The sequence below is a fragment of the Arabidopsis thaliana genome, chromosome 3 (genome assembly GCF_000001735.4).
Source record: "Arabidopsis thaliana chromosome 3, partial sequence".
Taxonomy (NCBI): Eukaryota; Viridiplantae; Streptophyta; class Magnoliopsida; order Brassicales; family Brassicaceae; genus Arabidopsis; species Arabidopsis thaliana.
In genome coordinates, this window is record NC_003074.8 from 15,093,694 (window position 1) to 15,107,562 (window position 13,869).

Below are 13,869 nucleotides of genomic sequence, written 5' to 3' on the forward strand. Positions count from 1 at the left end.
ATTAAGAGTTATGCATATTGGATTCGTATCCCTAAATTGAATGAATCCATATCGATGAGATTCATAAAAATTACTGATTGGAAACACATTTTTAGTGCACCTCACGTTGGATGCAATTTAATTATCCTTAATTCGGTGGGTTACTTTCTTCCAATTAATTGTTAACAAAAATTTATAGGGGATAATATATTAAGAGTAACAGGATCATTTGATTATTTTCTATAATCTAGAATTAGAAACAGTTACATGCGACAGTGACGGGAAGGCCAAGAAAAGTTTCTGTTATCCAAAGAAAATCAACGAAATTACGAATCCAAAATAAGAAAATTATTTTAAAATTAGAACTTTAATTTTGATTTTGTTTTGCTAGTTCTTGTTACTTGAATTTTCTCTCGTCATCATCAAAACCAAAAATCCTTTTGAAAAAAAAAAAAATCTTCCGGAGCTTCTAACTTTTTTTCTGCATGGCGTTTCCTCTTCGTGTCTAAGAGCGCTTCATTTCTGTTTCCTTTTCTGGTATGTAATAGTCACAAATGGCGATTGATAATTATCATTAATTGATTTTGCATTCTCTTGTTAACAATTTTTATTGACGGATTTGGATCTTGGTGTGACAATAAATGAAAATGGAGAAAAATGTACAAGAAAACATAGGGGAAATGTTTTGGTTCTTTGCATGAAATCTAAGGACAAATATTGTTTTGGCTTTGTTGTTTCTAAATGTGTGTCCTAGTTCATAAAATTTGTTGCAAAAATAGAAACATGTTCAATCAAGTTGTTTTGTCTAACTAATATCTAAAGCGCAAGCTGCAAAAACCCTAAAGTCTTGAGAACTTGACTTGGTTCAAAAGTTATTAACATATGTATCTTGCTCTGATTTGATCAAGTGTTTCTGTTATTATATAACACAGCTTGCCTGGGTAGATATTTTATATCCTTAAAAGGAGAAAATGGATGAAAACAACGCGGCAAAGTTAACCGGGATCAAGCAGATTGTGAGACTAAAGGAGATTCTTCAAAAATGGCAAACTGTCACAATAGGTTCAAAGTCAGATGATGGAGAGTTGGGAGCTAGAAAACACACAGCTATCATTTCACCGGTTATCAACAAGAGGCTATTGGATTTGAAGACTTGTGACTCGGACGAGGAAACTACTTGCCAAAGCCCTGAGCCACCGCCTGATGTCCCTAAAGGATATTTGGCGGTTTATGTTGGACCCGAGCTCCGGAGATTTATCATACCCACAAACTTTCTTAGCCATTCTTTGTTCAAGGTCTTGCTTGAGAAGGCTGAGGAAGAGTATGGATTTGATCACAGCGGTGCGTTAACCATTCCTTGTGAAGTTGAGACTTTCAAGTACTTACTTAAGTGCATTGAGAACCATCCTAAAGATGACACCTCGGGTAATAACCTCTTCTTCTTTCGCATAGTAATATATAATTTGGATATGGATAAATCAACAATGTAAGATTACAATTAGATTCAAATGCATATTGTTATGAGTTATGATGATAAGAGTGAATCTTGAATACAATTTCTAATGGTTTTGGGGAGACTTGAGATCTTATAGAATGTTTTTTTCTTTGCAGCTGAAGATCCAGTAGAAACGGAAGAGTAAATAATAACACATACTAATATAAACTCTTCTTTTCCTCTTTTATTACCATCCCCCTTTAAACTCGTATTAGGGTTGATGACACTCCCAATGGTAATTGTAAAATCAGTTTCTCTTTGTATTTTTCTGACTATTTTTCTTCCTCTTCTACTTCCCCGTTGTTTTTTTTTCTAAAAGGAAGAGTAGAGGTGATTTGTTTTGAATGTGGTGGAATTGATGGTTAAAGACTCGATGTGAGTACATATGGTTTTATTGCCAATCTATCATGGACTCACTATGGATGTGAAAACCCAACCGTACATTTCTGGTAATATCGAAAATAGATTATGATGTATGAGAGATAGACCTAATTAAAATCCACCACTTATAAATAGTTTCACTAAACTAATTAGGATATAATCTGTAGTAAACTGCGAGTTAATTTTTTTGTTACAAAAAGAACAAATTTGAAATTGTATTTGTTTTGTTTTTGTTTAGTGTTTGAGATTATATAATTGTATTTTTATTGTCAATTCTAGGATATCATCCTTGATATATCTTTTTGTATTAATATCGACTCAAACCCGTCCTACCATATAACTCTATCCTAAACCCGACTCAAAAAACCGCTGCCCATATTTTTAGAATTGTTTAATTTGTATTGAATTGTTAACTTCGGAATATATTTTTTGTTTGATGTAAATTTACGTTGTTATTATGTTAATGACATCGTGTCATTCTAATATTTTGAAATAATTAATAATAGTGTAACAAATAGGGCAAATATCTTTTGGATTTTGTTTTAAAAAAAATCCAGTCATTAGACAAAATGAAGTGAAATATTAATGGTACGAAGACAAACTGTTCTATGTCTCACTTTCTATTTTTGTTTAGATTTTTCGATTATACTCAGCTATGATCCTATAATATTCGTGACCAAATACGAAATAAAAAATCGGAGACTCTATATAAAATAATACCACAATTAACTTTACCAAAAACAAAATCGTTATGACAAATAAACAGCAAAAACGACTATCTTATTTAAACTTTCTCTTGAAGATACTCTTTGTTGTTTTTTGTTCCGCAAAGCCATTCATCAAAATTTCGTAGTCAAGGTGTTTAACCATGTCTTTTTCAATCCATAACATAGCCAAACATTTTAGCGTATTTTGTGATGTTGTTGATCGCAAGTAAGACTTGATCAACTCTAGCTTTGAAAAGCTTCTTTCTACCGAGGCGACTGATATCAGAATTATGAGCATAATTCTTATGCAATCCATGTATTGGGATAACAGTCCTTCAACCTCTTCAAAAATACCTCAGCAGTCGTTTTGATATATTCTGGTAGAACTTCTCGAAATACCTTAATATCGAAGAATAAATCATTTCCATCAATATCTGAATGTGCTCCATGCTTAAGAGACACTTCAAGATTGGTACATAAATTCTTTAAGCTCTCATCGTTTATTGAGTTCTATTTTCTTAGATCAAACAAAAAAGCAAAAGTTTTTTCATACTCTTAAAATTGGTCTGACCTTGTTTTAAGAGAAACTAGAGTTTGATCCATGATTTTGATGAAATACTCGATTCTAAACTTCTCCTAGTCGCTCAGAATTACAGTTTCATCATCAACTTGTCTTTGCTCTTCATCAGAATAGGTTCTTCTTTTATTTACGCGCTTCCTTTCCACATGGAAAATGAGTTTGATATCCATAACAACATCTTTTTTTGTGACTTCAACTTTTGCTACTTCAAAACCTGTTTCTCTATACTTTTGAAAGAAAGAGACTAACCCTTTTAGTTGAGTAATTGTTGCAACAATATCTATATCTTCACTTTGAAAAGTCTTGCTCACCATATTCACGGCAACCAAAATCTCATACCATATAACAATACCAAATAGAAACTCATATCATTCTATTCCATAAGTTTTACTTATCACAAGACACACCACATCTCTCTGCAATTTAGGATCATCAATGTTATCAACCAAGAAAACAAAGCATCACAAATTTTTGGAGCTTAGAAATCTATAGCTTTAACGCTTTCGGGATGACTTTCCCAACGAGTATCTGAAAAAAGTTTAAGTGTTGGACTTCCTACCATATTCTTGTATATAACACTCCTTGTTGTAGAAGGCGAAAATAAATAATATGAACTTTGAATGATCCGAAAAAACCCAATCGCTTTTGTAGATGATTTAGCCATATCACAAATAGCCAAATTCAGATTATGGCAACCACATTGCGTATATAACGCTCGTACATTAACAACAAGCATTCTTTTTTGTACTCCTTTATTTTGCCCGTTCATATTTGAGCCATTAATATCATAGCCTTGTCCTCACAGTCTCACACATCATCAATATCCAAGTTAAGATACACCAATGTATCACAAAGTTGATCAAACAACCCTTTTCCTACTTTATCAACAACTTCCAAAAAGTGAATGAAATATTATGATACCTGAGTTGAATCCGTAGAAACATCCACACATCGAATGAAAAGGGACATTTGCTCCTTGTGACTAACATCAGGACTACAGTCCAGAATAACTGAAAAATGTGTTGCCTCTTGAATCTTCTTAATCTGAAACTTAACTTCTGATCCCAACATTGCTATCAATTCAGTCTGAATCTTGTGGCTGAGAAAATGATATTTAGTTTTTTTTCTTCTCTTTGATACCGTTGATGTGCTCCTTGATCACTGGATAAATCTCCAAATATTTCAATTAAGCTAAGGAAATTCCCATTGATATTCTTGCCAAACTTTTTGTTGCTTCCACGGAAAGCTATATTGCATTTATCCTCAGTCTTCATTAGTGAGAATAATCTCAATAAAACTTCTCTCCAATGATTTTTCTCTTTCTAGATATTTTCTTGGGCGCACTTATCAATTCTTATATCCTTTTGCAATCTCAGCTCTAATTCCATCCATTGGCCCATCACATAATGTGACTATGATTACTCTCATGTTGGCAAAGCCTATTTTTCTTTTAGTAGATCAACGGAAGAAAATTTCCCAAAAATTTATTATGAAACTTCAAAGAAAAACTATATGGGCGCTTGCCTTGGTCGCGTGGACCCAAGCGCATAATCTCTTAGCACAGTAACACAATCAACAGGAACAACCTTCAAAGAATGAAAACCTAATGGCAAAGAAAAAACATAGTTGGCTAACTTGTCTACAAGACGGTTAGCTTCCCTATACACGTGACAAATCCAAACAATCCAGTTTTTTGAGATAAAACCATTGAACAATCGTACAAGGAAGGATAGCGGATGCAAAGCATCTATCGTTGTCTTGAGAAACCCTACCACCAATTCTGAGTTAACTTCCAGGTGAACCCTCTTGAAACGATTCTCCCAAGCTATATATAACCCATAATACACCACCACAACTCCGCCAACGGTGCCGAGCATCAACCAATGTTAACCGCAAACCCTCCACACCAAGTACCAGCTCCATTTCGTAATACACCACCTGTTGTTGCTTACCCCGAATACCCTAGACGATAGATTCAAAACCAGATCAAATCACTATAGTGACAGAGAACCTCATAACTTTACCAATTCCTAATCTCAACTCTCGTTGATGAAACATAGCAAAGCAGGCTTTAAGCAACAATTTATCAAAGTCAATAAGCAGTCTAAACATCCAATATCTTGGGCTAGAATCTACAAATCTTTGGATTTCGTAGATCAGACATCCATTTGAACGTCTTTTGGACGCTTGAATACCTTGGATCGAATCTCAAACTGAACTGAGTGAAATAAGCATTAGGGCCAATGAATACAGAAGGGATCTGACCTAATCTTAAACACCTGACTGATAAGTAGGTTTTTATGCCTACTTCTATGCTGAAGTGTGGTGTGTTCAGTTCAATTCTAACATGTCGATGCAGCTATAAGGGGTGTCAATCCAGTCTACTGTTATTGCTAGCAATTAAGATGTGTATAGAAGCAACTAAGTCAAGCCAGATTATAATGATGGTGGGTTTCTATTAACAATCCTAAATCAGGATTCAAACAACAAAAATGGGAACTTAAGAGCCCTACTTGATCATTGGGTCGAGTAGAACTAACATGTGACAAATTTAAAAACCAAAATGCAATAAAAGGTAACTAAGCAAAATGACACAAATAACAGGTGAATAAAAGTGCAATCATGGGGTGAATACAAATAAATCTAAGAAGAATAGAAGTCCTAAGGATGGATTCATTGATAAGGGAAACTCTAGGGTTCATCAGGTAGCTAACAGGTGAAAGGCAAATACCCTAGACGATAGATTCAAAATTGGGTCAATGCACTATCGTGACAGAGACCCTCATAACTCTACCACTTCCTAATCTCAACTATCATTGATGAAACATAGTAGAGCAGGCTTTAAGCAACAATCTACCAAAGTCAATAAGCAGTCTAAACAACCAATCTCTTGGGCTAGAATCTACAAATCTCAGGAATTCGTAGCTCAGACATCCATTTGAACGTCTTTTGGACGCTGGATACCTATGGTCTAATTCCCATATTAGCCAGCGAAAACTGCATAGGAGCCAACGAATCCAGAAGGGATCTAACCTAATCGTAACCACCTGATTAACCTAGAGATTACCCTAATCTAATCCATCCTCAAGAACCCTAATCACTACTCAAGGAACATAACTAAGACACTATAAGAAAACAGGCGATTTGCGAGGGAAATTTGCGATGGCAAATACGACTCACAAATTGCTACAGCTTTGCGAGATGTTTGCGAGATCAACGAGCTTCCACGCAAATCCGTCGCAAACTTTGCGAGGGATAACTCTGTTGCAAAATTGCGAGAAGTTTGCGAGGAGTTTGCGTGGACAGCAGGATTCGTCGCAAAGTCGTCGCAAAATTGCGAGGCAATTACGGGTACAAAGAAGACACACAAAATGCGACGTATTTGCGACGGAACTACTAGGTATTGGCGGGTTAAATGAGCACGTTTGAAATAATCTTACCTAACTGGTTGGTTGGTGCATTTCCCTCGCAAATTCCTAGCAATAAAGCTCAGTTCCTAGCAAATCCCTCGCAATCCGCCTTGCAATTCCCTCGCAAATTTTTTTTGGACATCTATAAATAACCAACGTAACATGTAAGAAATCATAACTCAAATCACAACAACATTTACTTACAAACAAACATATTTATTCTAAAAAAAATATTATTTACGAAAATAATAATGTCTTGGGGTGGAGAGTATGAGATTTACATATTACGAAGTTGGATGTACAATCATAGAGATCAAGCGACCGGTGAGGTGACGAGAGAGTATTATGAAGGACTGTGCGGTTTCATGTATCAAGCGACAAACGAACCATTTGCTCGTGAGAACGGCACAATATTCTGTCCATGTCGTAAGTGTATCAATGAGAAAACATTTGAAATTTAATGTAGTGAAGAAGCATCTTTATAATAGAGGATTTATGCCAAACTACTATGTTTGGTTACGTCATGGAGAGGGTTGTAGTGATAGCGCAGGAACTAGTAATACAAATTATGGTGTCGAGCAACCTAGTAATTTTAATAATGATGCGAATTATGGTCAGCAAGTACCTGATCAATTTGTTTATGGACATAACCAGGAAAATAGATTTTATGATATGGTTACGGATGCATTTCATGAAACTGTTGCTGCATTTCCTGAAAATATTAGTGAAGATCCCAACGTAGATGCACAATACTTTAATGATATGTTAGATGCTGCAAATCAACCAATCTACGAGGGATGTAGAGAAGGGCTTTCTAGATTATCTTTGGCATCTAGGATGATGACTATTAAAGCTGATAATAACTTAAGTGAAAATTGCATGGATTCATAGACAGAATTAATTAAGGAATATTTGCCACCGGATAATATATCGACTGAGAGTTATTATTAAATACAGAAGTTGGTTTCGAGTCTTGGGTTACCATCAGAAACGATTGATGTATGCATTGACTATTGCATGATTTTTTTGGGAGATGATGAAAATCTGCAGGAATGTCAATTTTGCGGGAAGCCGAGATATCAGACTACTGGCGGAAGGACGCGAGTGCCATATAAACGGATGTGGTACTTGTCAATAACTGATAGATTGAAACGCTTATATCAATCGGAAAGAACTACGACGAAAATGAGATGGCATGCTCAACATACAACTGCAGACGGAGAAATAACGCACCCATCGGATGCAAAGGCATGGAAACACTTTCAAACGGTATATTCTGACTTTGCTAACGAGTGCAGAAATGTGTATCTTGGCTTAAACACAGATGGATTTAGTCCATTTGGTTTGTCTGGGCGACAATATTCTCTTTGGCCTGTTATCTTGACGCCATACAATCTTCCTCCGGATATGTGTATGTAAAGCGAATTTCTATTCTTAAGTATTCTAGTGCCTGGTCCAAAGCATCCGAAACGAGCGCTTGATGTCTTCTTGCAACCGCTGATTCATGAACTCAAGAAGTTGTGGTATGAAGGTGTACACACGTTTGATTACTCGAGCAAACAAAATTTCAATATGCGGGCAGTGCTAATGTGGACGATTAGTGACTTCCCGGCATATTGAATGTTATCGGGATGGACAACGCATGGAAGATTATCTTGTCCCTACTGTATGGGTCGTACCGATGCGTTTCAGCTAAAGAAAGGCAGAAATCATGTTGGTTTGATTGTTATCGTCGGTTTCTTCCCCTACATCATCTGTATCGGAGGAACAAGAAATTGTTTAGGAAGAATAAAGTAGTTCGTATTCCTCCGCCATCTTATGTTTGTGGAAATGATTTGTTTGAGCAGATCGATTATTATGGTGCTCATGAAATATGCAAACGTGGGGGGTAATTAACATACTACAACGAATATGCCTGATGAATATGGAAGCACTCACAATTGGCACAAACAAAGTATCTTTTAGCAAATCCCATATTGGAAGGATCTCCTCTTGCGGCATAACCTTGATGTGATGCACATCGAGAAAAACGTTTTTGATAATTTCATGAATACACTTTTGAATGTGCACGGCAAAACAAAAGATAGTTTGAAATCAAGGTTGGACTTGGCGGAAATATGCAGCAGACCTAAGTTGCATGTTACACGAGATGGGAAATTACCGGTTTCAAAATTCCGCTTGTCTCCTGAAGCAAAGAAGGCGTTGTTCGAGTTGGTTGTTGCTGAAGTGAAGTTTTCAGATGGCTATGTGTCAAACTTTTCAAGATGCGTAGAGCAAGGAAGAAAGTTTTCTGGTATGAAAAGTCATGATTGTCATGTATTCATGCAACGATTACTGCCATTTGTGTTATTCGAGTTGCTACCGGCAAATATTCATGAAACAATTGCAGGTAATATATATATATATATACTATATATATTCTTTTACTCAATTATTACTTGACGACTATTAACTTACATTAAATAAATACATGATAGGCAACAGAGTATTTTTCAGGAACCTATGTTCAAGAACATTGACAACAGATACCATAGAACAATTAGACAAGAATATTCCAGTGTTGCTCTATAACTTGGAAAAAATATTTCCCCCTGCCTTTTTTGACGTGATGGAACATTTGCCAATTCATCTTACACATGAAGCTGCTCTTGGTGGACCAGTGCAATTTTGATGGATGTATCCTTTTGAGCGATTCATGAAATCTCTTAAAGGAAAGGCAAAAAATCTTCCTAGAGTTGAGGGGTCGATAGTCGCAGGAAGTTTAACCGAGGAAACGTCTCACTTCACGTCGTATTACTTTAGTCCAAGCGTTAGAACCAAAAAGACTCGTCCACGACGATATGACGATGGAGGTTTGCACCTACATATAACGTTCCTGATGTTCCAGATACCTTTGCCCAAATAGGTAGACTTGCAGGGAAGTTGAAAGAAGTTTGGTGGGACGACCATGCGCTTTCTCGAGCAGCTCACAATTACATACTCCGAAATGTTGATTACATTCAAAAATTTGAAAGGTATAAAGCCATACAGTTTTATTCTTAATTTTTTTATATTTTATAGTGACTGTGATACTAATTAAGGAAGCTAAAGTGATTTCCGATTAATTTGTAGGTTATTTGATTCACAAATCTGTGAAGCATGTCCTGGATTAGAAGAAAAAGAATATGAAACTTACAAAGATCGTGATTTTGTTGGATGGTTAAAACACTATACACGTATAAGAATGTTTGGAAAATTCGTTTACTTAACAACTTATAAAAAATGATAATTAAACTTAATATTTTCTTTGTATACGTTACAAACGGATGTGGAAACGAACCATTACCACTTTGGTTGCATGAGCTCGTTCAAGAACAAAGATCTAAGATCACAACTTCTCCGATGTACTTCACTCATGGCTATACTTTCCATACGTATCCATATGGAAGTCGAAGGGCAACTGCGAATTATGGAATCCATGTTGAAGGTGAAACTGAGTTTTATGGAATTCTACAACAAATTCTAGAAGTCGAATATTCGGGACTTTTGAATTTGAAATGCGTCCTTTTCAAGTGTGATTGGTATGATCCTGTGATCGGTCGAGGGGTACGGGTAAATAACTTAGGGGTGGTCGATGTCAATGCAAACAAGACTTATTCAAAATTTGAACCATTTATCCTAGCATCACAAGCAGGGCAAGTAAGCTTTCTATCTCACCCGCGTGAGAGGCCTAGGCGTGAAGTGTGGTTATCGGTTATTAAAGTTAATCCCAGAGACCGTATAGTCGGTCTAGTTGATGATGTTGTGATGCAACAAGAAAGTATCAGAGAAGTTTCCATACCAAACATAACAACAGAAGATGTTATCCACATTGACCTACAAAACAGAGAATTAGAAGACATCACTCATGACGATTCCGAAGAAGAAGAACAATCAGACGAATTCGGCGAATCTGATGAAGACGTTGAGTCTGAAAGTGATTGTAATAATTCAGAAAATGAATCAGAATGAATATTATTATTGTTTAATTATCAACTTTTTACAAAATATAACAAATATACGAAAAAATTCTGAAAATCTTTTTTATATACTTCCAATTTTTTAATTTTAAAGTTTTTATAAATTCAGAACTTAGTGATTTCTTATTTAAAATTTTTGAAATTTGTTGGTGTTCTTATTATATTTTTTAAACTTAATTTTAATAAATTTGCGAGGGAGTTGCTGGGAGTGCACGCAGATTCCTCGCAAAATTGCCGAAAACCCTAAACAACTTTGTGAGGGATTTGCGAGTCTTCCTAGCAACTCCCTCGCAAAATTAGCGGCTTTTGATTAGTTATTTGGTCGGCTCCTCGCAAAACTGTAGCAAAGTTTGCGAGGGATTTGCGGGTCGTTTTAAGTTTATATATACAACGCGACCCAGACCAAAAACCCTAATTTCCTTCTTCTTCTTTCTTCGTCTCCGTCTCCGTCTCCAAACAACGCACCGGTTCCATTCTTGTTCGTCTCCGTCTCCGTCTCCGATCTTCTTCTCCAGTTCCTTCTTTTTCCATCTTCGTCTCCATCTCCATCTCCGTCTCCGACCTTCTTCTCCGTCTCCAATCTTCTTCGCCGCCTCTCTAGTCCCATCGATCTCAAAATGCAAGGTAAAGAATCTTCTTTCGTTTAGGGTTTCATGCAAGTCGATTTCCGTAGATATGATTAGGGTTTTTCTTGTACTTAATCATTTTTGTCTAAGTTTCTAATAAGGGTCTCGAATTTCATGCAAGGTGAAGATTGAATGTTCTGAATCGCCGCCTCATTCCTTCTTCTCCGGCAATAACCCGATCTACTAAGCCGTCTCTCCCTCTTCTCCGGCGATAACCCGATCTACTAAGCTGTCTCACCCTCTTCTCCGGCGATAACCCAATCTTCTTCGCCGCCTCTTGAGTCCCATCGATTTGCAAGGTAAAGAATCATCAAACGTTTAGACTTTCATGCAAGTCAATTTTATCTGTGTTTCTAATTAGGGTCTCGAATTTTGAGTTGGGTTTCATTAGATCTAGTTAGGGTTTCGCTTGTTTCTGTACATCTAATGACTTTGATCTGTTGGATTTCATTAGATCATATTAGGGTTTTATATTTTGTGTTGGATTTCACTAATGTTTTCTTTTCATTTGCAAGATGAGCTTCTTGGGAAACGAGTATACAAGGTATCTGTCTCAGCAGCAGCAACAACAACCAGTGTCTCCTCACACGAGTGTAAGTGATGGGAACACCTCAGCGGTTGGAGGAAATCACCGTTCCTCTGCACCTCAGACGCCAACCAGTCAGAACCTTCCTCCAAATGGTGCTTCTACTCAACCAGAAAATCAGCAGCCTGCACCTTCTGTCAATCCTACTAATCCTCTAGCTGTCAGGCTCAACAACATGACAATAGAAGAGTTGCTTGAAAGTTCTGGGCGTGCGTCTTTGCCCAGATTAGACCCTAAGCGTCCGTCGGGAACATTCTGGTAAGTATAAGTGAAAGTTTTGGTTTAAGCTATGTTATTACTGCATGACTTGTATCTGTCTGATTGAATATATGCTTGTAGGTTCGACGATGACTATTCAGTTGCAGACATTGTCCGGAGCATCTTTGAAAGAGATTTCAAAGAACCTCATGCTAATTGGACAAAGACACCAGGACCAGTTATCGATCGCCGGTTTGAAACCTTTGCTGTAAGTATTTTAAGTTGTGTTTCATTTTGTAACTTAGGCTTTTTTCTTGTTTATTTTTGATGTGGCTTATTTCTGTTTTGTAGCAAGTGTATAACTGGGACAGGACAATAAATAAGAGAGTTAGGGTTGAGTTTGAAACAAAGCTGAAGGGAAGGATGTCTGATCAAGTTGGTCTGTGGAAGGGAAAGTGGAAGGAAAAGGGAGATGTGGCTAAACCGCGGTGGATTGATCCTGAAGTGTTAGGTTTTGGAAGGATCCTAAGTCGGAGTTAAAGAGTATCAACAGTAGGAATGCGAGGTATCATGATCCGGATGGCCTCGGGATACATAAACACCGCTCTGGCCAGACTTCCTACAAAGCCCGTGCTCGCAAACGTGTAAGTACTTTTGTATTTTACTTGTCAATTACCTTGAACAGATCAAACAACTAACCTTATTTATTTTTGTTGTAGTGTGAGTTGACCGGAGAAACTACTCCAGATTTTCTTGTGCTCTTAGATGAGACACATAGAAAATCTGATGGTAGTTTCATCGATAGAAAGTCTGAGGAGATTTACAAGGAAGTGTCCGGAAGGATTCAGGAGGAGGAGTCGCAGATGTGTTCAGGAGACACTACGGAGAGCATAGCTTCAGGGGGATTATTTGTTCAGGCCAAGAACAAGATTTATGCCTAGGTAAATTTTCTCTTTCAACTCAATAAAGTTTCAGTTGAGCCAGTTTATGATTACTATGGATTTTGGCCATTGTGTCTTAGTCATTGTGTTTCAAACTGATTTGATTATGTTGTGGCTTGCATTTTTTCATAACATTGTGTTTCGGATGCGCTTTGATTATTTTGCTTCTTGGCCTTTGTGTTATGACATTGTGTTTCAAACTTCTATGATTATGTTGTGGCTTGCATTTTTTCCTAATGTCATTAAGTTTCAGCCTGCTTTGATTATGTTGTGTTATGACTTTGTGTTTCAAACTGATATGATTATGTTGTGGCTTGCATTTTGTCATAATGTCATTGAGTTTCAGCCTGCTTTGACTATGTTGTGTTATGACTTTGTGTTTCAAACTGATGTGATTATGTTGTGGCTTGCATTTTGTTATAATGTCATTGAGTTTCAGCCTTCTTTGACAATGTTGTGTTATGACTTTGTGTTTCAAACTATTATGATGTATGTGTTTTTGGTTGTGTTGTTATATCATTGAGTTTCAGCCTGCTTTGACTATGTTGTGTTTTTTTTTGTTGCTCCAAAGAAGAAAGGCAGGATTTATGGTGCTGGTTCATTGCAGCTTGAAACATCTTCAGCTCATGCTGGTCCAGTTCTTCCTCGAGAAGATCCGGTTGCGCTCTCGCAAAAGCTGGCTGCCGCTGAAGCACTCATTGCAAACCAAGCTGAGAAGATCACAAGCTTTGATGCCTACTTTGACTATCTTGCTGAGAAGGATCCAGAATTCGCTGCACTGTTTCGAGCCAGGTCCTCTACAAGGACTGAACCGGTCAGCTCCAGTCTGAGACCCGAAGAGCCTAATGCCACAGCTGGTACATCTGTTGGGACCGGAGTCGGAGCTGAGGCAGTTGTAGCTGACCCAAGCACTAGATCCTCTCCATCTCAAGCTTTCTAAATTTCTGTACTTTGGTTACAAACTTAGA

At 37.0% G+C, this 13,869-nt stretch overlaps 1 protein-coding gene and 3 pseudogenes across 4 annotated transcripts; 3 read left to right on the plus strand and 1 right to left on the minus strand.

The window, feature by feature from the left end:
• The first annotated feature begins 354 nt into the window (after positions 1–354).
• Positions 355–2,296, plus strand: AT3G43120 (SAUR-like auxin-responsive protein family). The gene is made up of 3 exons (NM_114180.3): positions 355–516; positions 912–1,404; positions 1,591–2,296. Exons 2-3 carry the CDS (start codon positions 951–953, stop codon positions 1,617–1,619), a joined length of 483 nt encoding a protein of 160 aa, NP_189898.1. The 5' UTR covers positions 355–516; positions 912–950; the 3' UTR covers positions 1,620–2,296.
• A 2,343-nt stretch (positions 2,297–4,639) lies between these two features.
• AT3G43123 lies at positions 4,640–5,158 on the minus strand (annotated as a pseudogene; the record flags this gene model as incomplete). Its single annotated transcript has 1 exon — positions 4,640–5,158.
• Positions 5,159–6,782: 1,624 nt separating this feature from the next.
• AT3G43126 lies at positions 6,783–10,523 on the plus strand (annotated as a pseudogene; the record flags this gene model as incomplete). Its single annotated transcript has 1 exon — positions 6,783–10,523.
• Positions 10,524–11,691: 1,168 nt separating this feature from the next.
• Positions 11,692–13,836, plus strand: AT3G43128 (annotated as a pseudogene; the record flags this gene model as incomplete). The annotated part of the gene is made up of 1 exon: positions 11,692–13,836.
• Between the last annotated feature and the right edge of the window lie 33 nt (positions 13,837–13,869).